Source organism: Cebus imitator, unplaced genomic scaffold (genome assembly GCF_001604975.1).
Source record: "Cebus imitator isolate Cc_AM_T3 unplaced genomic scaffold, Cebus_imitator-1.0 Scaffold65, whole genome shotgun sequence".
In the NCBI taxonomy this organism is placed as follows: Eukaryota; Metazoa; Chordata; class Mammalia; order Primates; family Cebidae; genus Cebus; species Cebus imitator.
This window is the reverse complement of record NW_016107380.1, coordinates 5,423,806-5,451,682: the sequence shown is the minus strand read 5'-3', so window position 1 is coordinate 5,451,682 and position 27,877 is coordinate 5,423,806. Positions and strand designations below refer to the sequence as shown.

At 41.7% G+C, this 27,877-nt stretch overlaps 1 protein-coding gene across 3 annotated transcripts in view; it reads left to right on the top strand.

Annotated features, from left to right (window-relative positions):
• ARFGEF3 (ARFGEF family member 3) overlaps positions 1 to 27,877 on the top strand; it is a 176,530-nt gene that overhangs the window by 78,379 nt on the left and 70,274 nt on the right. For all 3 annotated transcript variants that reach the window (XM_017530437.2, XM_017530435.2, XM_017530436.2), the window contains 6 exons: positions 3,176 to 3,218; positions 5,408 to 5,486; positions 15,558 to 15,662; positions 17,160 to 17,493; positions 23,688 to 23,800; positions 24,857 to 25,767. In XM_017530437.2, coding sequence (XP_017385926.1) covers positions 3,176 to 3,218; positions 5,408 to 5,486; positions 15,558 to 15,662; positions 17,160 to 17,493; positions 23,688 to 23,800; positions 24,857 to 25,767 — 1,585 coding nt within the window. The remainder of the gene's footprint in view (positions 1 to 3,175; positions 3,219 to 5,407; positions 5,487 to 15,557; positions 15,663 to 17,159; positions 17,494 to 23,687; positions 23,801 to 24,856; positions 25,768 to 27,877) is intronic.

Below are 27,877 nucleotides of genomic sequence, written 5' to 3'. Positions count from 1 at the left end.
AATAGGATTTCCTGTTTAACTTCAACTATTTGCAATTATTTTTAATTTCAATTATTTTCTAATTTTTAGAAAATCATGGAGTTGAAGGGAACCTTAGAAATGATCTAGTCAAATTCTTTGCTCCTCATTTTATAGATGGGAAGATGAAGCTCAGAAAGGTGAAATGGAAATCTAAAATTAATGAGCTTATCAATGAAGGAGCCAGAATTAAACCCCTAGTCTCCTACCTGACTGCCAGGGCGACTTCTCAGTTAATATGTGCTCTGGCAGCCAGTGTAGACAACAACACTAATCTGAAAAAACAAATACTGATTTTTTTTCTTTTCTGTTTGCTATATCCAAAGCCCCAGTTTCTATTAAAAATTGTTTTAACTTGAGATATTTTTATTACTTTACCCCTTGCTGAAAACAATTTTATTTGTAGTAGGATTTTGAATATATAGGTGATATGGGAATATTTAGTTTACAAGAAATTAAATAGAAAACATATTAAGAGAAAAAGTGTTTTTAATGGACATAAATCTAAGATGTTGAGAAATCTTACACACTCATATTTCATCCATACTAAATGGCAACATGATCAAATACTATATTAATAATATCTTAATATTTTTAAATGAAACATTTAAATCAAACTTTGTAGTTTCAAAGTGCTTTCGATTATATGAATTCATTTAATCTCATTTTTAAATTTTTAAGTAGGAGAGTATTAGGTTTCAAGTCAAATACCCCAGCATTTTAGCTCATATTGTTCTTCTATAAGATGGCAAAGGTGTAGTTTACAGAGGTCCAGGTGATACTGTAGAGGCTGTCAATCTCTGTCCTGGGTATTATGTGGCTAATCAGCCTTCTGGCCCTGCTCACCACGGACCACCTGAACTCACCCCAACCAGAGGCAAGATCTCAAATTATGTAGAAAATTGATGTTTCCTTTTATTTCCTTTGTATTACTTTTGTAGTCCCTGGAGATGTGATTCCATGTCCCAGAAAACATAGTTCTCAGGATGCTGATATTTGAAGCATTTGTGATGTCCAATGGAGGGAGTCATAAGTTTTGCCACATAAGAATTAGGTATTTTTTTAAAGCTCTTAAAGTGGAGTAGTCTGTAGGAATGGAGAGGTTTGTTTTAAAGAGGCCACATATTTCCCTGGGGAACTCTGAGCATTACCTGGGGAAGATGTGTATATCTTCTAGCGTGGCCTATCACTGTGTAAAAGAAAATTTTTAAAATCTCAGGACCCCCACATTCCTTATGCCAAGGGAAGGTTAAGTCTGGAGGCTGAGTCATGCAACACCCTCTTCCAAATGAACTGCTACCACTGGCACTTGCAGTTGCAAGACTGCCACAGAAGGGGAAGAGGCCTCTGCCATTTCCAGATGACTGCCCCAACAGATCACTCATAAGTATATTTGCTGGCCTCCCATAAACAAGGACATGCCTATTGTTAGTTTAGATTCGCAATCTAAATCTGGCTCCTAAAACTAAAGTCTGTTTGATTCCACACTGCTAATGTTGATTACAAGCCTATCTTCCCAGGTGCAGAATAAAGACAAGATCCATCATTGCTCTATCTACCCAGAGATATCTACATAATTGATTCTTCCTTTACTCCCATTTTTTCTTCAAACATTCACTTTATGTAAAATTTAGATTTGCTGGGCACTAAGTAAAATCTCACAAGCATGTTACTGCCTACCTGCCCTTCTTCCTACATGCCTTTCTCCCTCCTTTAAGGAAATGTAGAAACCTCCTGAAAACCTTTTCAGAGAAACAGCCACAGGTGCAGACAGCCATAGGTGTGTCTGCGGCTCACATTTTTCCTGGGCGTGCCCTAAAGCTAGCTTAAACCTCGATTGATTGAGATCCTTGCCTCAGTATCATCATGGGCCACCTCAAAATTAGGAAGGACATCATGGTCCACCTCAAAATTAGGAAGGTGAAACACAGTGGAAAGAAAATAAATAATGTAGAACGCCAAAATCATTAGCAGGATGTATATCTTCAGCCTAATGTTTATCCCCAGCTGCACACGCAGGACAGATGATAATTTTGATTTTGTATCATCACAAATCCTACATTTTATCCAGCTTTATTATCGAATTATTTTAGGTAACCTCAGCTATTGTTAAGTTGTAAGTTGCTGATTTCAAAAAGTAAAGTTGCTACATTTAAATATTTGGGGCTGAAGGTTGGAGGAATTCTACCCTTAAATACGACTCAGATGTGTTTCCTCCATAAAGTGTTGTTCTCAACTTGACTTTAGCCATTCTGAGCTGTAGATACTGATATAACATTTCACAAAAGTTGCTGTGGAAACAGCTGACTTGCAAATTAATGAATAGAGAATAGTAGATGTATGTGCTTGTAACAAGTTTAAAAATTAAATCACCATGGGATGAGTTACATGTCTGGTAATTAATTGGCATGAAAATACCTCCTTATTTTCTCCTGCTGCAAAGAGGTAGGAAGAATAAAGCACCACCTTCCTAGTCTCAGCTCAGCAGTCGCTGAGTTATCCCTGCAATGGGAAGTAAGTCCGATTATTTGTAAATGTCTTTTCCTTCCAGCTTCCCTTCCCTCACAGTTCTGTCTTTGTCCTCATAGTCCTAGATGTACCTAGCCCAGAGCAGCTGGCTAGGTGCAGTTAATATGCTCCCCATCAAATACGAAGATGCAGCTTCTGACCAGTGGTTATCTTTGGACCTGTATCTTGAAGTCCAGAAACCTAATTCTTCTTATGGTCAAGAGTCTGTAATTATCCGGGACCATGCACAGTGTCAGCGGCAGCCTTGGAATAAGTTGTTCTCTGTGCAAAATGAACTCACCTCTTTAGCCAAGCATTGCCCCAAGTCCTAGCCCAGCATCCTGGAATCCTGGATGTTTAAGTGCACCACAGGGTTTAAACTTCCAGCAAGTGTTCACGTTTGCACGGACACTCTCAAATGAATTATTTTGGGAACTGATAAGCTCAGTTCCAGACATCATACTCTTTCCCGTAAACACGATGAATAATGAAACACTCTCGAGTTGGTGGATGGAGGATGTGTTCAGGCAAGGTAGCTGAGCCCAGGGCACTGAGGAAGCCATTTTGTTTTCTAGAATTTTCCCATTGTTGAAGAGTCAGGATTTTTCTTGCCTGAATCTCCTAATTGTGTGTGTATCTCCCTTACTAGATAATTGAAAATCCAGATGTCCCACAGGAATTCGGGAATCAAGGTATTGCATTTGATTTGTACTAGTTCAGTTTTTAAAGTGGGTGTGAGAATGCCTACTGTGTGCTTGGAGTGAGGAGTACAAAGACGGGTGGGAGTTCTCAGGTTGTTTTACCATTCTCGGTGGTTGTGCTTGGCTCTGCCTTAGGTGGCATTATTTAATCAGCTGCTATCTTCCTTCTGTTCCTACTTTCACTTATGCCAACCACACCTGTTCCTGATCCAACTATGTGAGGGAAATTAACTCTTCACATACCTCTCATTTGGAGGCTGGCGTTGTTATTTACTTCATTCTCCGTGATGTCAGGTTTAATTGCTAAAATGAGAATAACTGGCTAGAAGATTGTAGAAATCTGATTGGCATACAGTGTTACTGCACCAGATTTATGTTTGTCAAATACTAATTTTTTGACAAGAATGATGAGTCATCTCACAGGTCCTCTTGCAGACAGCCCCATTTAAAGATCAGCTGAAATCAAGTTAGGGAACTTTCTTTCAGTATGACCCCAGGAAACAAAAAAAAAATGCAGAAGTCCACATATAATTAACCAGCAATTTAATTTTTAAAAACAGGTTTGATAATATTGTTTTCTGAAAGAGGTATGCAAAAATAGTATCATCTGGTTAAAAACTGAAATATAGATTTTATTCCAGACTTTATTCAGTAATTTAAAAAAATTGGACAAATCTGCTTTTCTATTTGCCAGTTAATAATAATGAGAAGGAGATAGTGGTGAGGGGGAAGGAAAAAAGGGAGAGAATAAAAAGGAGAGAAACAGCTAAGCAGCCAGTTAGGAGAAGAGCATTTGAAAGAAATGAGAAAGAGACACGCCTTAAGTCACGTTCTAAAGCATCACCAGATTGTATTGTTTTAGTCCCATGATGCTATATCCCTGGGCTGAGTACAGGAAGGGCCCTTTTCAGTTGGATGTTTTCAGTGACATTCGCTAAGATGTTCCATCTTCCTTTACTCTCTTGTTGGCTATGGTGCTCTCATAAAGGCTTCACTTTAATGTAGGATGATTTTATAAACTAAAAAGGGGTTCTACGTCTTCTTGGTCAAGGATACATCTCTAAAAAATATAGTAGTAAAAAATTGACAAAGGTACTTATTTGACGTTTATCTAAAATTGAGCTTAAGGATTACCTATTTGGGTTTTATTTATCTTAAACTGTGTTTTATCACTGTAGCTTATCTTTTTTTTTTCCTGCATTCAAAATCTTAATTCTGACGACCAGCCATTTATTTTTCTTTCTCTGCCCTCCTCCAACTTTACTTTCTTACACACTTGCCATTTTTTCTCCATCTTTCTTGATATCACCGTCATTCATTCATTTATGTATTCTTCAGATACTTAGAGCCACATCTGTGTAGATCTTTACAGGTTTTTATTTTAGAAAACAAATGTTCCCACTTGCTATTTCATGTAGCCTGACAATTCTGTGAAATTGGTATTATTTATCCCATTTCTGCCAGAAAAAATCCTGAAGTTTACTCAAGCTCACACAATCAGCAAGTTGTTGACGTGTAGTTGAACAGATTCCAAATTTCAGCCTTTTCCCCACTACCCTTATGTGGGAATTTTGGTTCTAGTTTCTGGAAACTAGATCACATTTGGAGGGAAATTTTATTTTTTCTGTTGCTTCAGTATCAACAAAGACCATATGCCCTGCAGATGCTGAACAAATAAAGTAGGTAAAGATGGTGGCTAAATTATTTTACCCCTTTTTTTCTGATTTCTTAATTCCAAAGCCCATCTTTTGCCATGCTGCCTTATTTTATCTCTCTGGGATACAACTCTAATCAGCTCAGAAGACCCAGAAATTCAAGGATCAGAATAAGGAATACATGCATAGTCCACTGGCCTAAATATAAAGAAAATTGCTGTCCATTGTGATGTTTTTTGAAATTACTAATTTCCCTTTGTTAAGTGCGAGTTAATTTTATCGGTAACAAACAATCTGTGATTTTCTTTCTGGACTATCTTTTGAGTGTTTTGCTTTAGAGAGACTAATTAGACTTAATTCTCTTTTCCGTGATCATCACTTTGGTGGCCTCAGGGCTTCTCCACATCTGAAAATCATCTTTTCAGACTGGAAAGCCATCTAAAGTGGGAGATGGGAAGGACAGTTCACGGAGCTTGTCGTGCCTCCTGTCGATGCCTCATGCCTGTAACCTCCTCTGTTTTGAAGGGTCCACGGTGGAGTCCCTCTGTGATGATGTTGTCTCTGTACTCACCATCCTGTGTGAGAAGCTACAAGCTGCCATCAAGTAAGTGCCCTGACCATTACCACTTTTCCTTACCAGTCGTCTACTTCTGAAATAACCTTTGTCTACAGCATCACTTCAAATGACGGACTATAAGATTATAGGAGCCCTCTCCACCCCACCGCCTTCAATACTGGTATTTACCCCTAAAGAATATATTCTGAGATTTGGGGCAATTTAAATTACCACATACCATTTCTAGAGTACGTCATTTTCTGATGTGACAATGGGGAAACAATACCTTACAGAGAACAGTTGCTTCCTGGAGCATGGAGCCGAGTGGGAGGAATCTTGGGCTGAGTGCTAGTCGGTGTGAGAGTCAGTCCTATCTCGGTCAGATCTCAGCTGTGTCCTGGTGCATGACCCTTCTCATCAAACTCTGCTGCCCCTTCTTCCTCTGTCAAATGACAGCATTGGACTGTTTAATCTTTCTCTATTTCTTCTACCATTCCAGAGCCTATGAGCTCACACAGCTGCCTTTAAGAAGACCATGTTACTTTTTAACTTTTTTTTGCATATCAGCTTAATCAGTGTATAAGTTCACTTAGGTGATGTCTGCTGCTCCAACGTTCCATGCAGTCAGTTAACAAGACAACCTATGCACCTGTAGTAAAGCCAAATCATAAAATGCCAGACTTTCAACATGGGATGAAGAGTCTCTACCAGCTACATATGTCATAAATTGCAAAATTCTGCAACACAGTACGATTCAGAAGTACTCTTTGAATTATGAAAGACATTAAATTATCATTCATTGGCAACTAGGATATCTGATAATGCAGAAAACTCGTTGAATTTTAAATGCAGTAACGAGTTGGGAGAAATAGACTAGTTGTAGGCAAGAATGAGGTCTCTCACTTTGCTGGAAACATTGCAGAAACTCATTGTGTTGTTTGTTTTGCTTTTGGGTTTCTCAGAAATTTAGGATTATTTTTAAGCTAAGCTTAGAATTACTCTTAAAAGTTGTTACCAAATAGTTTCTTCATAAATTCTTCTGTTGTTCCTGTAAGTCACTTCTATATTTTGAACAAAGTAAGCTCTCTTTGTTCAGGCACTTCAAGGTCAAATAGAGAATAAAATCGTGGTACCAGGGTTGGGATGGGGGAGAGCAAATAGGGAGATACAAGGCAAAGGATTCAAAGTAGCAAATGTGTAGGTTGAATAAGTCTAAAGATTCAAATATACAACATGGGTAATATGGTTATTAATAGTGTATTGTATTCAGGATTTTTGCTAAATCCACTGGGATGTGGATGGATAGTGGGAGGGAGTGAGTAACTCTGAGATGATGGATATGGTAATTTGTTTCACTATAGTAACCATTTTACTATATATATAAATCCTATTACATCATGTTGTAAACCTTAAATATGCACCATAAAATTTATTTTTAAAAATGAAAAGGCCTATTTAATATATGGATAGTATAAACCAAAAAGAAAGAGCACTTAACTTTTCCCCTACCCCCACCCTCAAATTTCTCCCATCCCTGGACGCTGGCAGACAAGGCAGGCAGCAGGTTTGGGCTTCCCCCAGCTCAGGAGTGCTGAGTCTTACAGCAGATGGATGTAAATAGTGCTGCTGTACCCTGCTTAGGTCCCCATCTTTCCTGACCATGGAGTATTGGAACAATGGAGCTGGCACTCAGATTACCATAATAACCGAGGGCTCTAGCGCCAAGTGCAGCAGCCCCATCTGTAAGGCCCCATGCCACCCATTTGCTTGGGACAGTCCTAGATGATACCTTTTGTGTAATAATTATAATTACCCTCCTTTACTCTCAAAGGTGTCCTGGTTTGGATAGGTCATGTGTTCACTCTACCCATCAGTGACCAGAGGTCTGATCTCTTCTAGTGCTAATTCCTCCCTGGCCCCATCCAGTTCCCCTCCATCATAATACAGGCAGCTGGTATAGCAGAGCTGGAATATGTTTCTGTCGGCACATTTTCTCCTAAAACTCAATCACCAGTGGTATTTAATCACTGTTGACTCAACGACAACAGTGATTATCCTGGTTGGATTATCTGGGTTACAGCCCATGCTCTGTCCCTTACTGGCATGTGACTTTGGACAAAGATCTGAACAACCCTAAGCTTGTGTACCCTATAAAATAATTAATAGACTATTATAATTACTATAATATTGTATGGAATATGATATCAGTAATGTGAAACACATTCGTGTTTTTGGAAGATTGAATGAGAAAATTCACTTAAAAGACTGCCACTGCACATCAGCCAAAGAGCTCCAGGAACGCCTGAAGTTAACAAGATTCATTTTATTAACTTCTTATGTGAGGAAGCGTGTCCACCATGGGGAACCACAGGACAGTGAGTAAAAGGGTGTTCGGAGGGGTTGTTCTAGGATTTTAGCATGAGTTAGGTGATTTCGAGTGGGTTAAAAATTGAGTGTTCTGTTCGAAGTGGGTGCTGTCAGAAAGTAGGGGCAATTCTAGCATTGGGCATCTTAATTTTTTCTAGCAGACAGGACGAACAGATGGGAGCTAGAGTTGTCAGAGAAGAAGTGGGAGTCACTTAAGGGAGAGGCACATTTGTTCATTTTCATGGTCATACCGAGCCCTTTTAAAAAAGAAGACCTGTGTTAAGGTATGGTCGTTGATTGGCTTCATCCTGTTTAGTGCAGTCATGGTGAGTCTTCATCTGATGTTACTACCTGGGAACTTGTTTGTGTTCACCAGAGGACACCACAACCTAACTGGTGGCAGCCAGGTACTGCCAGCTGTTGGAGATGCTTCTCCCCAACCCCTGCCCCACCCCCCAGGTCTTAGCATAGGCAGGGAATAGAACGAAGACCACCAGAACTATGAAGAATAAGACTGTATTTGTTACTTCACAAGCAAGGGAAAACTAATTAGCTAAACTTTTTTTTTTCCTGAATAGTGTTCTAAGTGCTAGAAACGTGGGAGAGGCTCATGGTAGTTATGCCAGTTAGTAATTAAAACCTAGCTAGAAGTCAGGAGTTTGAGACCAGCCTGGCCAACATGACGAAATCCTGTCTGTACTAAAATTACAAAAAATTAGCTAGGCGTGGTGGTGGACACCTGTAATCCCAGCTACTAGGGAGGCTGAGACAGGAGAATCACTTGAACGTGGGAGGCAGAGGTTGCAGTAAGCTGAGATTACGCCATTGCACTCCAGCCTAGGCAACAAGAGCAAAACTCCATCTCAAAATAAATAAATAAAACCCTAGCCAGCAGGATAAGGCAGAATGAGTCTATAGGCCCATCAAGGATAAACTTAAAACCTAAGTCAGAAAAGAGCCTTAGCCTAGGTACAGTGAGTGCCTGGTGTTATGGGGTTCAAGTTCATCGTTCTTTAAACTTGGATGGCTCCAGCCACCCAGGAACTCCCATCAGCTCCAGGAATCCCCTTCACCTGTAGAGCAACCATATGACCTGGTTTACCTGAGAGAGTTTAAGGTTATACCTATAATGTAATTATTACAAGCATTTCGTTTTTAAATCTAGGAAATATTGTTGTAAGTGGAATTATTTTTAATTGCGCAGCATCTAGCGTGTAGTAAATATTTGATCTAAACTGGTTTGTTTGCTTTTAGAATAGTTGCTGCTATTTCTAGTCGTCATGCAGTTAGGAACACTAGGCTGTGTACATCAGAAATTTGACTGTAGATTGTTAGGAAAATGCATTGTACAAACATTGCAAATGCACACACGCACAGCACATATTAGAAACTAGAGATGAGAATTGCAACTTTTGCTTTTTTTTGCTCTCCATTTGCTTGGTAAATCTTCCTCCATCCCTTTATTTTGAGCCTTTGTGTATCCTTGCATGTGAGATGGGTTTCCTGGATACAGCACACCGATGGGTTTTGGCTTTTTATCCAATTTGCCAGTCTGTGTCTTTTGATTGGGGCATTTAGGCCATTTACATTTAGGGCTAATATTGTTATGTGTGAATTTGATACTGCCATTTTGGTGCTAGCTGGCTGTTTTGCCCATGAGTTTTTGCAGATTCTTCATTGTGTTGATGCTCTTTGCCATTTGGCATGTTTTTGGAGTGGCTGGTACTGGTTGTTCCTTTCTATGTGTAGAGCCTCTTTCAGGAGCTCTTGTAAAGCAGGCCTGGTGGTGACGAAATCTCTGAGTACTTGCATGTTCGCAAAGGATTTTATTTTTCCTTCACTTATGAAGCTTAATTTGGCTGGATAGGAGATTCTGGGTTGAAAGTTCTTTTCTTTAAGAATGTTGAATATTGGCCCCCACTCTCTTCTGGCTTGTAGGGTTTCTGCTGAGAGATCTGCTGTGAGTCTGAGGGGCTTCCCTTTGTGAGTAACCCGACCTTTCTCTCTGGCTGCCCTTAGCATTTTCTCCTTCATTTCAACCCTGGTGAATCTGACGATTATGTGCCTTGGGGTTGCTCTTCGTGAGGAATATCTTTGTGGGGTTCTCTGTATTTCCTGGACTTGAATATTGGCCTGCCTTGCTAGGTTGGGGAAGTTTTCCTGGATAATTTCCTGAAGTGTATTTTCCAGCTTGGATTCATTCTCTTCGCCTCATTCAGGTACACCTATCATTCTAGGTCTTTTCACATAGTCCCACATTTCTTGGAGACTTTGTTCATTCCTTTTTACCCTTTTTTCTCTAATCATGCCTTCATGAGGCCAACAAACATATGAAAAAATGCTCATCATCACTGGTCATCAGAGAAATGCAAATCAAAACTACATTGAGATACCATCTCACGCCAGTTAGAATGGCGATCATTAAAAAATCTGGAGACAACAGATGCTGGAGAGGATGTGGAGAAATAGGAACACTTTTACACTGTTGATGGGAGTGTAAATTAGTTCAACCATTGTGGAAGACAGTGTGGCAATTCTTCAAGGACCTAGAAATAGAAATTCCATTTGACCCAGCAATCCCATTACTGGGTATAGAGCCAAAGGATTATAAATCGTTCTACTATAAGGACACATGTTCATTGCAGCATTGTTTACAATAGCAAAGACCTGGAACCAACCCAAATGCCCATCGATGATAGACTGGACAGGGAAAGTGTGGCACATATATACCATGGAATATTATGCAGCTATAAAAAACAATGAGTTCGTGTCCTTTGTAGGGAAATGGATGAACCTGGAAACCATCATTCTCAGCAAACTGACACAAGAACAGAAGATAAAACACCACATGTTGTCGCTCATAGGCAGGTGTTGAACAATGAGAACACATGGGCACAGGGAGAGGAGCACTACACACTGGGGTCTGTGGGGGGAAATAGGGGAGGGACAGTGGGGGGTGGGGAGGTGGGGAGAGATAGCATGGGGAGAAATGCCAGATATAGGTGATGGGGAGGAAGGCAGCACATCACACTGCCATGTATGTACCTATGCAGCAATCTTGCATGTTCTTCACATGTACCCCAAAATCCTAAAATGCAATAAAATAAAAAAAAAGGAAGTGGGCTATAGCTACGATGGAGAGTGACAGATGAAGGGGGTCAGGGGACTGATCTGCACTGGATATTTTTTAGATGAATAAACTGCTTAAAAATAAAATAATTCAAATTAAAAAAAAAGAAACTAGAGGTTGTAGGTTTCAGTTACTGGAAAACACAGCATTTCTTAATCATATGACTTGAGAATAAGTTTTTTGTTTTTGTGGGGTTTTTCTTTTGGGGGATTGTGGGTTTGAGATAGAGCCTCACTCTCACCCAGGCTGGAGTGCTGTGGCGCGATCACAGCTCACTGCAACCTCTCCCTCCTGGGTTCAAGCAATTCTCCTGCCTGAGCCTCCTGAGTAGCTGGGATTACAGGCACACACCACCCCACCCAGCTAATTTTTTACATTTTTGGTAGAGACAGGGTTTCACCATGTTGGCTAGGCTGGTCTCGCAGTGGCTCACGCCTGTAATCCCAGCACTTTGGGACCCAGGTGGCGAATCACTTGAGGTCAGGAGTTTGAGAACAGGTTTCAAATGGAGAAAATTATTCACATGCACATTTTTCTAGGATTTCTCATTGTACATCGGATCAAAGATGGCTTTAGGCATGTTATTTTGGAGCTTAATGGTTTTATAGGATTCTCATCGTCTTGCTTGATTTTCCAATACAATTCCCCTGGTCATAGTTCTGCCTCTATAAATTGATTGCTTTGTTTGATTTTGGTATTTGCCATCATGACTCCATTACCCTAAGATGGGGGCCTTTTGCTAAAGATGCTGGGGCACAGGATGCTTAAGGTAGCTCTAAGGGAAGGCCTCTATGTCCACCTGGTAAGATAATCCCGTGCCCCAGCTGCTCTCACCAGACCAGCTTCTGTTCATTCTCTTTGCCAGGTTTTCACATATGTGCCATTTCTTCTGATTTTGCTACCGTAATTCCTTTATTTCTATTAGCCAGATTGATGCCTCTTCTACCCTCTGAATAGGTTCTTCCTCTGAAATCACACCAGGATCAGTATTTACCCTCAACAGCCATTTCCAAACTCAGTGCCTCATGGGGCTTTAGCTCTGTAGGGGTGTGTATTCATGATATGCTTGGTCTCTTGGGAGGATTCAAAAAATGTATTCAGGTACTCAGAACACTCCCTCACATGCCTTGGAGATGTGATATTAATAGAGTCCTATATTAGGCAAGTTAAGTTACATGATGCTTTTTAAATCCAAGAATTTCTGGAAGTATAATTGGGCTTAGAAAGATACTTACTCTTTGCCTGTTGCTCCCACCACTCTTTCCCTGCTTCCCTCTCCTCCTAGAACAGAATGTTAGAGCAAAATCTATACCAATGCAGGCTTGGAATCGATGAAGCCCACTGAAGCATTCCTACTGTCTGTCTGAATTCCATTTCACTCCTTACACAATTACTTAATTTCTTCTCTCCTTTCTTTATCTAAATTCAAATCTGTTTCTAAGGGAGGCAAGGTCAGTATGGTTCAAAACAAAACAAAACGCTAAAAACTCCAGAAATACAAAACGTGCTAGGTTGCACTCCCAGTAGCCTTGCCAGGAAGGGTGGCTGCTTTGCCTTCACAGCCCATGGGCCCCCACCTGAGCGTTGTTCTCTACAGATCGTGTACCTGGGAAGAAGTCCAGCAATGAGCAGAGAATGAGACCAGCAGAGACTCAGCCTGCCAGCCATGAAAAGTGACTTACAGCCCTCCTAAGTAGACAGGTTTTTCCCTTGGGTGTTCTGAAGGAGATGGCCAGTTTCTAGGCTATCTTTTGCCTTACGCATTCTACTTATGTGTTCATGTAGGGACAGCTATTACAGGCATATACGATGTGCACGTGTGTGTGTGTGTGCATCTAGTGGAAGATGCTTACGTTTTAAACAGCTCCTTTAATGATGTGACTCATGCAAGGCCACGATCACCTGTTTTCCAGACTGCCGCAACCCACGGAAAAGCTGCTGCGTTCAGTCTCCAAGGAGACTCTCAGGCCAGTTACCTTGGCAATGCGTTCCCTGTCAGAGAGTCTGATTCCCTGGGGGTTGTGATATTCACTGTGGCACACTTTGCCAATAGCTTGATGACTCATAGCTTTTCTGTGGATTTATTTCCAATAATTTCAGAAATTGACAGTGTTTACTGTCTATAGTTGCTTTAGTTTTATGATGCTAGACTGACAGTTTGAAAGAAAAAGAGAAATGTTTGAATTGGAGCGTTTCATAATTTTTCTTCTTAATAATGAGTCAAGTGATTGGTCAGAATGGTTAGCCGAGACTACAGTGAAGGCAGTCCTTCCAGAAGGGATTTTTCAGATATGGCTTATAGGTGATACCACGGCCCTCTGATTTGTCCTCTCCACTCAATTTCTCGTAAAGCAAACATTGAGCATTCTGAAACACAAATCTGCTCATGTCACTCTTTTACCTGCAAATCAAGTCCAGATATCTTAGCGTGGCCTGCAGAACCCTGCCTGATCAGGCCTCTGTCCACCTCTCAGGCTCTCACTCTGTGCTTTAGCCACAAACCTCCCAGCCCAAATCCCTTCCTCCTCCACCCCCACATTTTGTCACACCTCTTCCTCTGCTTCTCCATGCTACAGCCTCCTACTGAAACTTCATTTCCTGTGGAAATGCTTTCTAAGAATGTGCTCCTGCTATGTGGTCTCAGAGCCTTGTTTTAAGGTATTCACAGCCCTTCCCAGCAGTGCTTTGTCTACTTGCTTATATGTCTGTCCAGTCCCATAAGAGTGAAGAAACCTGCTGTTTCATGTCAAGAGCTACGTCTTGATCAAAAGCATAGGGAAGCTTGTAGGACGAGAAGCCTAGAAATGTGAGGTCCTTACCTGGCCCAAGAATGGCTCATCATTTCTTACTCTTCCTCCATCCTTCACCTTCCTCTTGGCAAATAGTGATAATTTTTGTGGATACTCGGCCTTTCCCCATCTCTTCTTCCACCCAGAGGGTGTGGTAGGCAGAGTCTATCCAAATAGAAATGGCATTCCCTTCCACAGCACAATAACATTATTTAATTATTATACAGCTCTCTTTGGACAAGGAAGATTTAGAATATGGGTCAGGAACCTTTTTCTATTAAGGGCTACAAACTATCTCTGTCCCTTGTCTTTGTTTTTGTTTAGTTCTATATACCTTAAAAGAAAATAAAAACAGTATTTTTAGTACGCAGGCCGTGGAAGAATTTTGACAAAGGTTTTTAGAGCATAATATCAATGTCAGAGTATTTAATGGCGCATAAATGAAGAGTCTACCCCTCTGACTATCCTCTGTCTTACAATCTCAGCCTGGCAACTGTATACATGTAATCTCTGGCCTTGGCACTGTCGTTAACTTTTCTTTGCTTCCTTCTCATCTCTTCAGGTTTCTAGTTGGCCTGGCATGAGCCTTGCTGTTCCTTCCACCCCCTTCTCCTGGGAGTTACTTGAACTGTTAAAGATACTAGACTTCCTTTGGTTATTAGATTAGGAGAAAGAGACACAAAAATTATTTGTATAAGCAAATTTTTCCTTTTTCTGAGAATTCGCATTCCACATCGGTGAGTGAACTCTCTAAAAACAGATTTACTGTATTTGCAATAAACATGTCTCTGAAAATTAAATTCTTCCTTAGCCCTGTCTGTCACTCTTGTCAGCTGCTTGGATTTTAATACTTTCTGGTAGGCTGGGCAGAGAAATTAATCTGGATATTAAGAAGGTGTTTCCCATAAGGTTGTCTGTTCTCTTAATCTACCTCTGTTCTTTTATGAGGAACCCCATAATAATAACTTGGACACAAAATAATCTGTCCTTTGAAAAATCATGTTTCTTCAATAAAGAAGAAAAGTCTAATGCAAGTTCATAAAGTGTTCACCAATTAAAAGATAATGTGATAAACAGTCTCTTGAAAGGTTTAGATAATTAAACCTATTAAAAATTAGCATTTCTGGCATAAACTATGGACGTTAGTTAATATATAAATATCTGTTTATTAATTGTGGCAAATGTACTATACCAGTGTAAGATTTAATAATAGGTTCAACATGGTAACTCTTTTCATGGTCAGTTTTTCCATAAATCTCCAACTGCTCTAAAAAGTAAAGTTTATTAGTAAAAAAAAAAATCACCCCAACTGTATTATTTGGCTGAACCTGCTGTAATAAAGTGCAGTAAACTGGGTACCTTAAACACCAGTTGATTGTATTACAGCTCCGGAGGCTGTAAGTTCAAGATGAAGGCGTGAGTGGGGTTGGTTCCTCCTGAGAGCTGTGAGAGAAGCATCTCCTCAGGCCTCTCTCCTTGGCCTGTGGATGACTGTCTTTTCCTGTGTCTCTTCACACTGTCTGCCCTCAATGCCTCTGTGTCCAAACTTCCATTTCTGGAAGGACAGAGTCGTGGGATTAGCATCCCCCCTAGTGAACTGAGTCTAACTTGATCACCTCTATAAGGACGTCTCTCCAAATAAGGTCACATTCAGAGGTGCTGGAGATTAGGACTCCAACCTGTGAATTTTAGGAGAGACACAGTTCAACCCATAACGCTAACCTTCCCGCAAAAACTAGCACCTACCATTGTTCTGAGTGTGTTTCCACACATCACCTCTTTAATTTTACCTTGTCTTACGTCTGGGTTTGTGTTGGCTCTGCTCCTCTGCAGTAACAGTCAGCAGCTGCAGCTTCTCTACCTGGAATGCATCCTGTCTGTGCTCAGCAGCTCCTCCTCCTCCATGCACCTGCACAGGGGCTTCACGGACCTGATCTGGTGAGCACCCACCCCTGATCCCCCCATGCTGATGCTGACCCAAGGGCTGCTCCTGGTTGTGTCTCTGGGTCCCTCTCCATGAAGTCCGTGACCTACCAGTCATACTTCCATCTGCGCATAAATTTCTTAGAAAGCAGGGAAATTGTGGCTAGGTGTGGTTGCTCACTCCTGAAATCTCAGCACTTTGGGAGGCTGAGGCAGATAAATTGCTTGAGGCCAGGAGTTCGAGACCAGCCTAGGGAGCATGATGAACCCTTGTCTCTACTAAAAATACAAAAATAGCCAGGCATGATAGTGGGGGGGCTCCTATAATCCCAGCTTCTTCGAAGGCTGAGGCACGAGAATTGCTTGAACCTGAGAGGTGGAGGTTGCAACAAGCCGAGATCAAGCCACTGCACTCCAGCCTGGGTGACAGAGCAAGACTTTGTTTCAAAATAATAAAGAAAATAAAATTTCTTTATTTATAAAAGTAAAGAAATAGTAATGATAAAGAAAGCAGAGAAATTGCTTTGTTGACATTCATCAGGCCAAAACCTCTGGAAAACCCAGTGATGATTATGGCAAAAATATGCTTCCAGGGCCTCTTCGGTATATGTCGTAGGATCATGAGAGATCAGAACCACGAGATTTTTCTGTGTTTTCAGCTCATTCAAAAAGCATATAACTCATGCAGGGGACAAGAGATATTGAGCTTTCCTCCTAGCCTGAGCTCCATCTCGACCCGAATACCAGTCTCTTAATCATAGTCGGAGATTCCCAGAAGTGGCAGGCCCCGCAGGCAGCCAGCTGGTTGCTCTGGGTCCCTGGGCTTATTGACAAGGAAGGAAGTCAAATGACAACTGTATGGAATTTGCAATTAAATTAGCAAATGAGAAATAATTTTTTTATTTATAGTAATGAAACTTTAGAACAGCCATTTCACATTTTGAGACCATTTCTTCACTTACGATGGTTTAATTTTTTTTTAATTTTTTATTTTTGAGACGAAGTCTCACCCTGTCACCTGGGCTGGAGTGCAATGGCTCAATCTCAGCTCACTGCAACCTCCGTCTCCCGGGTTCAAGTGATTCTCCTGCCTTAGCCTCCCAACTAGCTGGGGTTACAGGTGCCTACCACCATGCCCGGCTAATTTTTGTACTTTTAGTAGAGGCGGGGTTTCACTATGTTGGCCAGACTGGTCTCAAACTCCTTAACTCCTTATCCTGTGATCCGCCCGCCTTGGCCTCCCAAAGTGCTGGGATTAGGGGCATGAGCTACCACGCCCAGCCTCTTAATGCTTCTCTTTTATTTTGTTCGCGCTAGCTCTATTTATGAGGAAAAGTATTGTTGAAATACCCAAAAATGATAGACTTAGAAAACAGGCAAAATGCAGCCAAAAGAAGAAGCAGTAAAGAACCCCCTTCTTATGTGTCATTTCTGTGGTATCTGTTTACTCACAGAGTAAATTTTATCATTTGGCTTGTGGAGAAACTTACTTTTCTCCCCATGTCTTCCCAGGAAAAGCCTCTGCCCTGCTCTCATCGTGATCCTGGGGAATCCAATCCACGACAAAACCATCACCTCTGCTCACAGCAGCAGCACGAGTACCAGCCTGGAATCAGACTCTGCGTCTCCAGGAGTGTCTGACCACGGCCGGGGATCCGGCTGCTCCTGCACCGCGCCGGCCCTGAGTGGGCCTGTGGCTCGGACTATCTATTACATTGCAGCCGAGCTGGTCCGGCTGGTGGGGTCCGTGGACTCCATGAAGCCCGTGCTCCAGTCCCTCTACCACCGAGTGCTGCTCTACCCCCCACCCCAGCACCGGGTGGAAGCCATCAAAATAATGAAAGAGGTGAGGAGGCACTGGAGATGGTCACCCGGTTTACCAGGGGCCTGACTAGCATCTCACATACAAGAAGTGCTCAGAAAAGGCTTGCTAATCACTTGCCAGAACTTCATTGCTGCCTCATGGTATCCAGTAACGAATGCTGTCTCTTGAGTCAGCGCGTGTGTACATGTATTGTGAGCCAGGGCAGGAGGGGTCAGTGATGCTCACCGATGCAAAACCGTTTGATAATTGAGCTCGCACTTGTTAAGACTCAGTTGTGCACCTGACCAGGGCCACGCTGAGATTTCATTCTGCTACCTTAGGTACTGTGTGTGCAGATATATGAGTTTATTCACCTTTGCCAACACTGGATTTCAAAATGATTTGATGCTCAGATTACACATTATCAAAAAAAGAGCTTCACCAGTCTCTGGTTGCTAAGAGGAATCCCTTTATCCCATTCTTTTGCCTCATTTCTCCCAAATGTCATGACCCCAGTGAGAACATGAAGGTTGTCCAGATTGCAGTAGCCATCCCAGTGTGCTACCTCATAGTTTTGAGGCGGAATTAGGGTTATTCTGAAGGTTCTTCAAACAGAGATTCCTCTGCCTTCTCTCAAAGAATCAAAAAGAAAAGTCATCAGTGTTTTTGTATTTGTGAACCTGTTCGTAAAGGTCAGATTGCATTTCCTTTTGGTGCCTCACCACCCCCCCCACACACACAAAAAAAACAGAGTAGCAAAATTCCCTTGTTGATGGTTTATTTATTTTAAGCGATCATTGCTGCCAGCCAGTATTTAAGAAGTTAAATTTGAATTCTTTCTTGGTGTTTTAATGAGATTTTATTGTAATGAGCATTGGATAGTTCTGACCCACTGTTTCTAAAAATTAAACAGTGGACCAGATTTAATGGCTGGTTAAGAAAATCTATGAGTCCACAATAATAATTACCATTCTTTTTCTTGCCTACTATATGCTAGGTACTTCATATATATTATCTTTATTATTCATAATAAATTTGTGAGGTTGTATATCAACTTTATTTATTTTGAGACAGGATCTCACTATGTTGCCCAGGCTGGAGTGCAGTGACACAATCATGACTCAATGAAGCATGGACCCTGGGTTCTAGTGATCCTCCTACCTCAGTCTCCAGAGAAGCTGGGACCTAGGTGTATGCCACCACGCCTAGCTAGTTTTTGTATTTTTTGTAGAAACATGTTGCCCAGGCTGGTCTCGAACTCCTAAGCTCAAGCAATCTGCCCACCTCAGCCCTGCAAAGTGCTAGCATTACAGGCATGAGCTGCCATGCCAGGCCATCAACTTTATTTTTACTGATTAGGAATGTTACTTCTGCTGGGTGTGGTGGCTCATGCCTGTAATCCAAGCACTTTGGAGGCCAACGCGGGCAGATCACCTGAGGTCGGGAGTTCAAGACCAGCCTGACCAACATGGTGAAACCCTGTCTTAAATTAAATTTAAAAAATTAAATTAAAAAAAAAAAAAGGAATGTTACTTCTTTTCCCCACCAGAGCTTCAGGCAATGGAGATCAAAAGGCCAGCTTTAAGAACTGATCTTCACTAGGTGGTCGGGTACAACACAGCTTTGGAAGCCAGTGAGACTAGACCACTCTCTACCACCCAGACCGCGGCGGCCCTTCCCAAAGGTCCTCCCCCACACCTGTTCAACTTGCATCCTGGAGGGGCAACTGTGGACTTCCTCTGATTGGCAGATCCCCAGGAAGATGGGCAAGAAAGGGGCTGGCAAGGCAGGCTCAGCTCCTTATCCTAAATTCACCAGTCGATCAGGGGCTCCTCTGCACCTGGAAGAAAGGAGAGGAAGGGAGAGGAGGGGCCTAAAATTTTACTCCACTGGGTGTTCCTCCTCATAGAAGTGTGATGCCAGAGAAAATTCCCTTCCCCAAAGGAACTTAGGCTTTAGAAGGTCAAATGATTTCCCCAAAGTCCCAAAGAAAAAGAAAAGGTGCAAATCCCTGTGACTCTTATCCCATGGTCTTTTCCTGTATCATACTTACCACTGGATTTGACTCTCACAGTGCAGATGACCCCCAGCAGCCCCTTTCTTGGTGTTGGTTCAGCTGCCGGTTTCAGGAACCTGAGTTTGAGACTCAGGGTTTGAATCCTGTCTCTGCCACTCACTGGCTACATGATAGAGGTACATCATTTAACTCTGAACTTAAGAGTTTTGTCATCTGTACATTGTCATAATATTCCAAAGGCTGCAAGTTCAAAATGCAATCAAGTTTGCCTAAGTACTTTGTAAGTATAAAGTGCTAAACAAATATTTGGTGCACTTATTACTATTCTAAGGAAGAGAAGAAACACATGGAGACTGAAAATAGCTGGTTCAATTCTAGCTGGCCTCCCTCTCCTGCCTGCTTTATTCCTTTTGTGTTACTGGACTTATGTCCATAAATCACCACTGTTAACAATTTTGCCATTGCCCAGGGCTCTCTAATGGCTCTTCATTGACTCTCCCATCAAGGCTGAGCTACTGTGCCCAGATTCCAGAGCCTTCTTCCATCATTTGCATTTTCTATCACTTCCCAGGATGCACCTTCATCCCACCTAAATGACCTGCTTTGTTCAACTCCTACCTTCTCGCCTCTCTTCAGGGTCCCCTGTCCTGTATTCCCATGCCCCACTGCCTTCTCAGAGTTGAGTGATTAATTTCAACAGGCTAGACACTGCTGCCTGTTCACATTAGCTTATTTTTAAACTCCCTTAGGAAAATAATATCATGCCCATTTTCCCGATGGGAAAGCCGAGCCTCTGGGTGAAGAAAATCACTTGCCCGAAGTCCTTCACCTTGTGAGCCATAAGGCTAAGATGGTGAAGCCCGATGTTCTCACTATGTCTGCTGCTTTGCTATCGAAATTCTTGTCCTTCACAGCCAGGCTTCCTCAGACCACTGATCGGGTTCTTCTTTAAATTCCATCCTGCCATTTAGCAATTGATTATACATCCCATCACACTGATGTTTCACGATAGAATGGGGAATGAGCTTCTAGTCTCCTTAACTGTACTTTTGTGTATAGATTGCTTATGTATGTTTTCCTCTAGTATTTCACTCTATAATGCTTGAATCAAAATAAGTGGTTAGTAACTTTCGACTGAATAACATGTGGACCTGAAGACAAAATGTCTACAAAGAGGCTGTTTTGTACGCAGCAGCAACCTTTCCTTTCCCCTCAGAAATGACAGGCATGAGAGCTGTCACTGCCCACAGTAGAACCACTTAGTACCTGAATCCTAAGTAGACACTTTGTATATGGCATACGTAGGTCTCTAAATATATTTTAAATAATTTCCTTCGTACTACGAAAGGAAGTTAGTTACGTTTTCCTGTTCATCGTAGATGTTCTAGCTTTCCAAGGTCATGTTGCAGAGGTGAGGCTAGAATGTGATGGTAGCACCCAAGTTGCACATCCAGGTGGTGCTGCCCCAAGGAGCCCAGCAGACTAATTGGGGCCAGGATGTTCTGAAAAGCAGCGCCTCCACTTTATACGACAAAACCAATCATTTGGGAAATTTGGTAACCTAGATACCAAAATGTGCAGGGCTTATGCACACAAAGAAAACCGCTGGGTACCCAGGATGTTTGTTTAGCCTTTTGGAGTTTGAACGCTTGGTGTGTTATTTCCCTGTTCTCATTGTAGTTGTCACTCTGCCATATGCACTATGTGCCTATTGATCAAGGACATATAGGACATTTTGTTTTTCAAAGCGCAGTGTCTTTTTTGTTTCTAATTCCCTACCCTCCAAAATGAACGGTAATGAAAAAGTATGCCTTGCTTCCTTTTCTCTCCTGTGGCTCAGCTTTAGAAGTTCCCTAGTCTTTATCAGACCTTGGCACCCCAGCCACTGATCCCACATCTCGTTCCCACCTGAAGAAGCTGAGGTTAAAAACATCTTTTCCTTTTAGTATTTGTTGAGGATTCTTCAGAAGCCTAATCAGTCCATCTCTTTCCCTCCAGATCCTGAAACAATTGAGAAATAATCACAAGATTGATGTGGGAATTTAAATAGATTATCTTGGGAGACCAAGATGGGCGGATCACCTGAGGTCAAGAGTTCAAGATCAGCCTGGCCAACATGGTGAAATGTCATCTCCACTAAAAATACAAAAAAATTAGCCTGGCGTGGTGACACACACCTGTAGTCCCAGCTACTTGGGAGCCTGAGGCAGGAGAATCGCTTGAACCCAGGAGGCAGATGTTACAGTGAGCCGAGATTGTGATGCTGTACTCCAGTCTGGGTGACAGAGATTTCATTAAAAAAAAAAAAAACTAATTTATTACCAGTGAATATCTGGTTTATTACTGGTGAAGCTGAATTTTAAATGGTGGTGGGATCCCAGGAGACAGTGAGGTTTTCGACTCCCTCTTTTGGAAATGCAGTTACCCTTCCAGCAAGAGATGGAACATCCTGAGGCTCATAGGGTCCAGCCAGGAGGCTGCAGGCCTATAGGGTGGGGTGGGAGAGAGAGAGAGGGAAAAAGAAAGCCTGCCTGACTTAGGCCCAGCATTGTCACTCTTTTTTTGATGTCAACAAAAAGGGAAAGCTTCATTTCTGTTCCTCCCAGAGAGCAGAAGTTTTCAATTTCTGTGGTAAGAAAGAAATATGAAAAGAGGGAAAGAGGAGAGCCACTTAAAATACAGCTGCTTCTGTGTAATGGACCTTTTCCTAGCTTTGCTTGGAGTTATCAATCACTTCGAAGATGAATGGACAAAACGATGGGACGTCTGCTGCAGGCGCACTGCATTAACCATCTTTCCTTCAATTAATTTAGCCTCGAGTTGAAATTTCCTATAGACTTCTACCATATATACATAAAAATGTGTTAGAAGTGAACAATTACTAACATATATGAGAACTTGTGAGAAGCTAGCAAACGCAGTAAATGGGAAGATATTTATAGCTTTAACTCCTTATATTAGAAAAGAAAATCTTAATGTCATAATTCTCCAGCTTAGTTAGAAAAAAAGAATAGAATAAATTCAAAGAAAGTAAAAAGGAGGAAAAATAAGGATAAAAGAAGAAAGTAATGTGACAAGGAAATATAGGGGAGTTTAAAGAGCAGAAATTGTGGCCGGGCACAGTGGTTCATGCCTATATTCCCAGAACTTTGGGAGATCAAGGCGGGCAGATCATGAGGTTAGGAGATCGAGACCATCCTGGGTAACATGGTGAAACCCTGTCTCTACTAAAAATACAAAAAATTAGCTGAGCATGGTGGCACATGCCTGTAGTCCCAGCTACTTGGAAGGCTGAGGCAGGAGAATTGATTGAACCTGGGAAGCAGAGGTGGCAGTGAGCCAAGATCGCCCCACTGCACCCATCCAGCCTGTGCATCCAAGCGAGACTCCATCTCAAAAAAAAAAAAAAAAAAAAAAGCAAAATGTTAGGACTGAAAAGGCTAAGAAAATTGAAAGACTATTCTCAAGAGCAATAAAAAAATTCAGAACAGGTACAATTAGAAATAAGAATGAAAATAGCTAATTATAGATGTTACACACGTTAAATAAATAAAAGAGGTTATTAAGGCAACTTTAGAACCATAAAGTTGAAAACCAGGTAAAGTGGATAAGTCCCTGGGAAATAATGCAACTTTACAAAAGTTGGTTCAAGAAGAAATTGAGGACCTGAATACTCCTATAATCTTTAGAGGAATGGAAGAAGTAGTTAAGGTATTCTCATTAAAGTTCTGGCCCCATGTAGCTTTAGAAACAAGTTGTAGAAGCATTCAAAGAACAAGTAATTCCAATCTTCCATGAACTTTTTCAGCGACAAGAAACAGGGTGAACTTCTCCACCCAGTTTATGAAGCTAGCTGGCTTGATACCAAAATAAGACAAAAAGTCCAGGAAGGTTCTATTATAAGCCAATCTTACTAAAGAACAGAGATCCAAGTGTTTTCTAGTTCTGTGCTAGAAAAGATTTTGAAACAATCCCTCTGAGAATTTTCCTTGTCTAAGCCAACCCTGAGCTGAGGAGCTGGGAGCCCAATATATACCATATGTCAAGAAGAAAATCCAAATGAGTCTTCCTAAGATTTGAAGCTCCAAATAGTTGTGTTTCTCCTTGTACTATATCACTCAGGAGGGAAAGTACATGTTTATTTGATCTTACAATTTAAAAACCCTGTGCTTTTTTGTGATATTCACTTTTCTGTTACTCTTTTACCATTTTCTTAAAGATTCTCGGGAGCCCACAGCGTCTCTGTGACTTGGCAGGACCCAGCTCCACTGAACCAGAGTCCAGAAAAAGATCAATTTCAAAAAGAAAGTCTCATCTGGATCTCCTCAAACTGTATGATACTTATCCTTTTAGGTCTTTATAGAGACTGCTTTTCTGAAGACTTTTAACCTTGCTTGCAAATCCCTGAAGTTTTAAAAAAAATTCTACATTATATGAAATGTATCTATTTAATAATTCACCCACAAGCTACGTGAGAAGGCTTACCTCAATTTATTATAATCTTGGAACTTTCCATATTTTCATATTGACTTAAAATCAAAGTGTAATGTATCAAATGAAATGTATAATAATGATTCATTGGGATTATTTTAGAGAACTTTTGACTTAAATACTGTAGCTATAGGATTTCTTCATATGTAGCTTCACCCTAGAAAACTGAATATTATAGGACTTGTAATAGTTGTATTCACATGCATCTGCTCAGGAATGTGTTTATAGAGGAAGGCCCACATTATCATATAACCATTATAACTATTTTCCATTTGAATCATTGAGCATAATACAAAAGTGAGATTGTTCAGGAAGATTATAAATGCTCACCAGGAGCTTCTGTTTGTATCCAAATAAACCAGCAAGCCAGTAGGGAGTACGATTCAATGCAGACCACTTATGTTTTTTCTTTTTTCTTTTTGAGATGGAGTTTTGCACTGTTACCCAGGCTAGAGTGCAGTGGCACGATCTCAGCTCACTGCAACGTCCACCTTCTGGGTTCAAACGATTCTCCTGCCTCAGGTTGCTGAGTACCTGGGATAACAGGCATATATCACCACACCTGGCTAATTTTTTGTGTTTTTAGTAGAGACGTGATTTCACCATGTTGGCCAGGCTCCTGACCTCAAGTGATCCGCCCACCTCAGCCTCCAAAAGCGCTGGGATTACAGGCGTGAGCCACTGTGCCCAGCCAGTGCAGGCCACGTTATCTGATTTTCCTCTGCACTACCTGAGCATGTTTGTTTTCTTTATTACCCTGACCATTTCATTTTATGCAAATCAGACTATCTGTTTTGAATACTGTGCTATTTGCCGGGCTAACAGCTCTTGTTCCTTTCAGAGACGTTTTCTACATTTTATGCATTTGTGCCACTTTCTCTTTTGAACACCGCTTAGCATCATGGATGGCATGACCGAAGCATGCATCAAGGGTGGCATTGAAGCCTGCTATGCGGCCGTGTCCTGTGTCTGCACCTTGCTGGGTGCCCTGGACGAGCTCAGCCAGGGGAAGGGCTTGAGCGAAGATCAGGTGCACCTGCTGCTTCTGCGCCTTGAGGAGCTGAAGGATGGGGCTGAGTGGAGCCGAGATTCCATGGAGATCAATGAGGCTGACTTCCGCTGGCAGCGGCGAGTGCTGTCCTCAGAACACACGCCGTGGGAGTCAGGGAACGAGAGGAACCTTGACATCAGCATCAGTGTCACCACAGACACAGGCCAGACCACGCTTGAGGGAGAGTTAGGTCAGACCACACCCGAGGACCACTCGGGAAACCACAAGAACAGTCTCAAGTCGCCAGCCATCCCAGAGGGCAAGGAGACACTGAGCAAAGTATTGGAACCAGAGGCAATAGACCAACCAGATGTGGTGCAGAGAAGCCACACGGTCCCTTACCCTGACATAACTAACTTCCTGTCAGTAGACTGCAGGACAAGGTCCTATGGATCTAGGTATAGTGAGAGCAATTTTAGCGTCGATGACCAAGACCTTTCTAGGACAGAGTTTGATTCCTGTGATCAGTACTCAATGGCCGCAGAAAAGGACTCGGGCAGGTCTGACGTGTCGGACATAGGGTCGGACAACTGTTCACTTGCTGACGAAGAGCAGACCTCCCGGGACTGCCTGGGCCACCGGTCCCTGCGAACTGCTGCCCTGTCTCTAAAACTGCTAAAGAACCAGGAGGCGGATCAGCACAGCACCAGGCTGTTCATACAGTCCCTGGAAGGCCTCCTTCCTCGGCTTCTGGCTCTCTCCAGTGTAGAGGAGGTGGATACCGCTCTGCAGAACTTTGCCTCCACTTTCTGCTCAGGTTTGTCAACAATTCTCTGCTGTGTAGTCAACAAGATTATTTAGAGCAGTTTGCCTTAATGGGCAATTACTGTCATGCTTATAGTTTGAAGTGCTCAAAGCATATTAATGAATCTTTGGGTTTCCCCAGTTTAAAGAGGGCAAAGAAATCTAAGACCTGTTGGTGGTGGTTTATTTGAATTCTACAGCAGTTGATGGCTGAAATAAACTATGAGACTGATAAATGTATAGGATGAAAAGTAAAGAATGAGAAGTAGCTGCATTCTAGGAAGGTGCTACTGATTGAAACAAGATAACAATCTGTTATTCTTAAACCATGGAATTCTCAGTATGCTTCTATGTCTTGGTGTCTAAAATTCATAAAGCAGTGTAGTTTTGGCATAGCAAAATGTAAACTATTTTTTAAATTGCATTTTAGGTTTTGGGGTACATGTGAAGAGCATGCAAGATTGTTGCATAGGTACACACATGGCAGTGTGATTTGTTGCTTTCCTTCCCATCACCTGTATCTGGCATCTCTCCCCAACTCCCCACCCCCCGCTGTCCCTCCCCTATTTCCCCACGACAGATCCCAGTGTGTGATCCTCCCCTCCCTGTGTCCATATGTTCTCATTGTTCAACACCTACCTATGAGTAAGAACATGTGGTGTTTGATTTTCTGTTCTTGTGTCAGTTTGCTGAGAATGATGATTTCCAGGTTCATCCATGTCCCTACAAAGGACACAAACTCATCGTTTTTTATGGCTGCATAGTATTCCATGGTGTATAATGTAAACTATTTTGAATGTCATCTTGGATCAGTTGCACGCCAAGTCCTCCCAATATATTTGACTTCTACTGAATATTCGAACAATGTGTGATAATCCAGTATATCTTGGTAACATTGCATTCTCCCGTCTCAGACCCTTTCGTCTGTTGAATTGTGACTCAGACTGTAATTAAACAGTGGTGCTGGGAGGAATAGTGGCCAACTCACACCAGAGAATCATGTTGGTATTATTGAAGGACAGAAGAGAATCACCTAGGGTTTCGGTGGAGGAAGCAGATAAAGAACACAGGGAAGTAGTAGCATTTCACATAGTGAATAATTATTTTTAAGATCGTTTTCTTGAAAGATAATACAGAAAAAAATTAACGGATATGTAAAATTTATGGCAATAATAAATGTTCATGTGATACCAGGGAGGTCATCTGTGACTTGCCCTCAAATATAAGGGTCTCTTGACCCCAGAATACTGAGGCATTTGGATCTCCCTAGGCCTGTGCTCAGATCCAAAGGGCTGACCCTGAGAACTGACCCAGAACTGCTTAAAAAGCCATGCTCACCACTTGCTCTTCCACCGCTGAACCTGGAACATGTGTTTGTCATTGTGCTCGCTGCGTTTGTCACAGTCATTTGTTAATGCATCCACCATCCCTTCCACCCTCCCCTCTCTACACTCCCTGCTCTTTGAGAGCTGAGACCTTGTCTCACTTCCTTTTTATTTCCTAACAAGGAAAACTTCACACACGTACATGAAAAAATTGTAGCCCAGTTACTAGAACTTGGTTAGAAGCTGACTGATGTGTAGCTTAATGAGTATCTTTAAGAAGCTGACCAAATTGTCCTTTTTCAAGAGGACAAGAAAAAGACACTTGAATCTCAGTATATCCAAGGAGGAACATTTATTCATGTGAGAATGACCCAAAGTTGTAGCAAGCACCAAAGGAGACATAGAATTTTTACTCCAGAAATGTTCACATGACCTAGAAAAGGGTGTAAAGAGACATGATTTCTCAGCTCGCCTCTTATTTTCTAATTCCCAATTGTACACTGATTTTTAAGGCTACCTAACATAATTTCTTTCCTCAATATTTTTTCGTTTGAAGTTAAATGTAAAAATGAATTTTGGATTTTTTATTTGTGTGTGAAACAAAATTCATGTTTCATTGGAAGACTAGGAAAATGTATACTCTTCTTTAAAAAATTATATTTCTCCCTAGTATCTTTTATACCATTGTCTTTAAATTTCACATTCTCTGAACATTCTAGGGCTGTGTTTTTTGCATGTTTGTGTCTGTCTCTCTCTTTGTCTGACATCTCCCTTTCACGCCCTCCCTTTCTCTCTCTC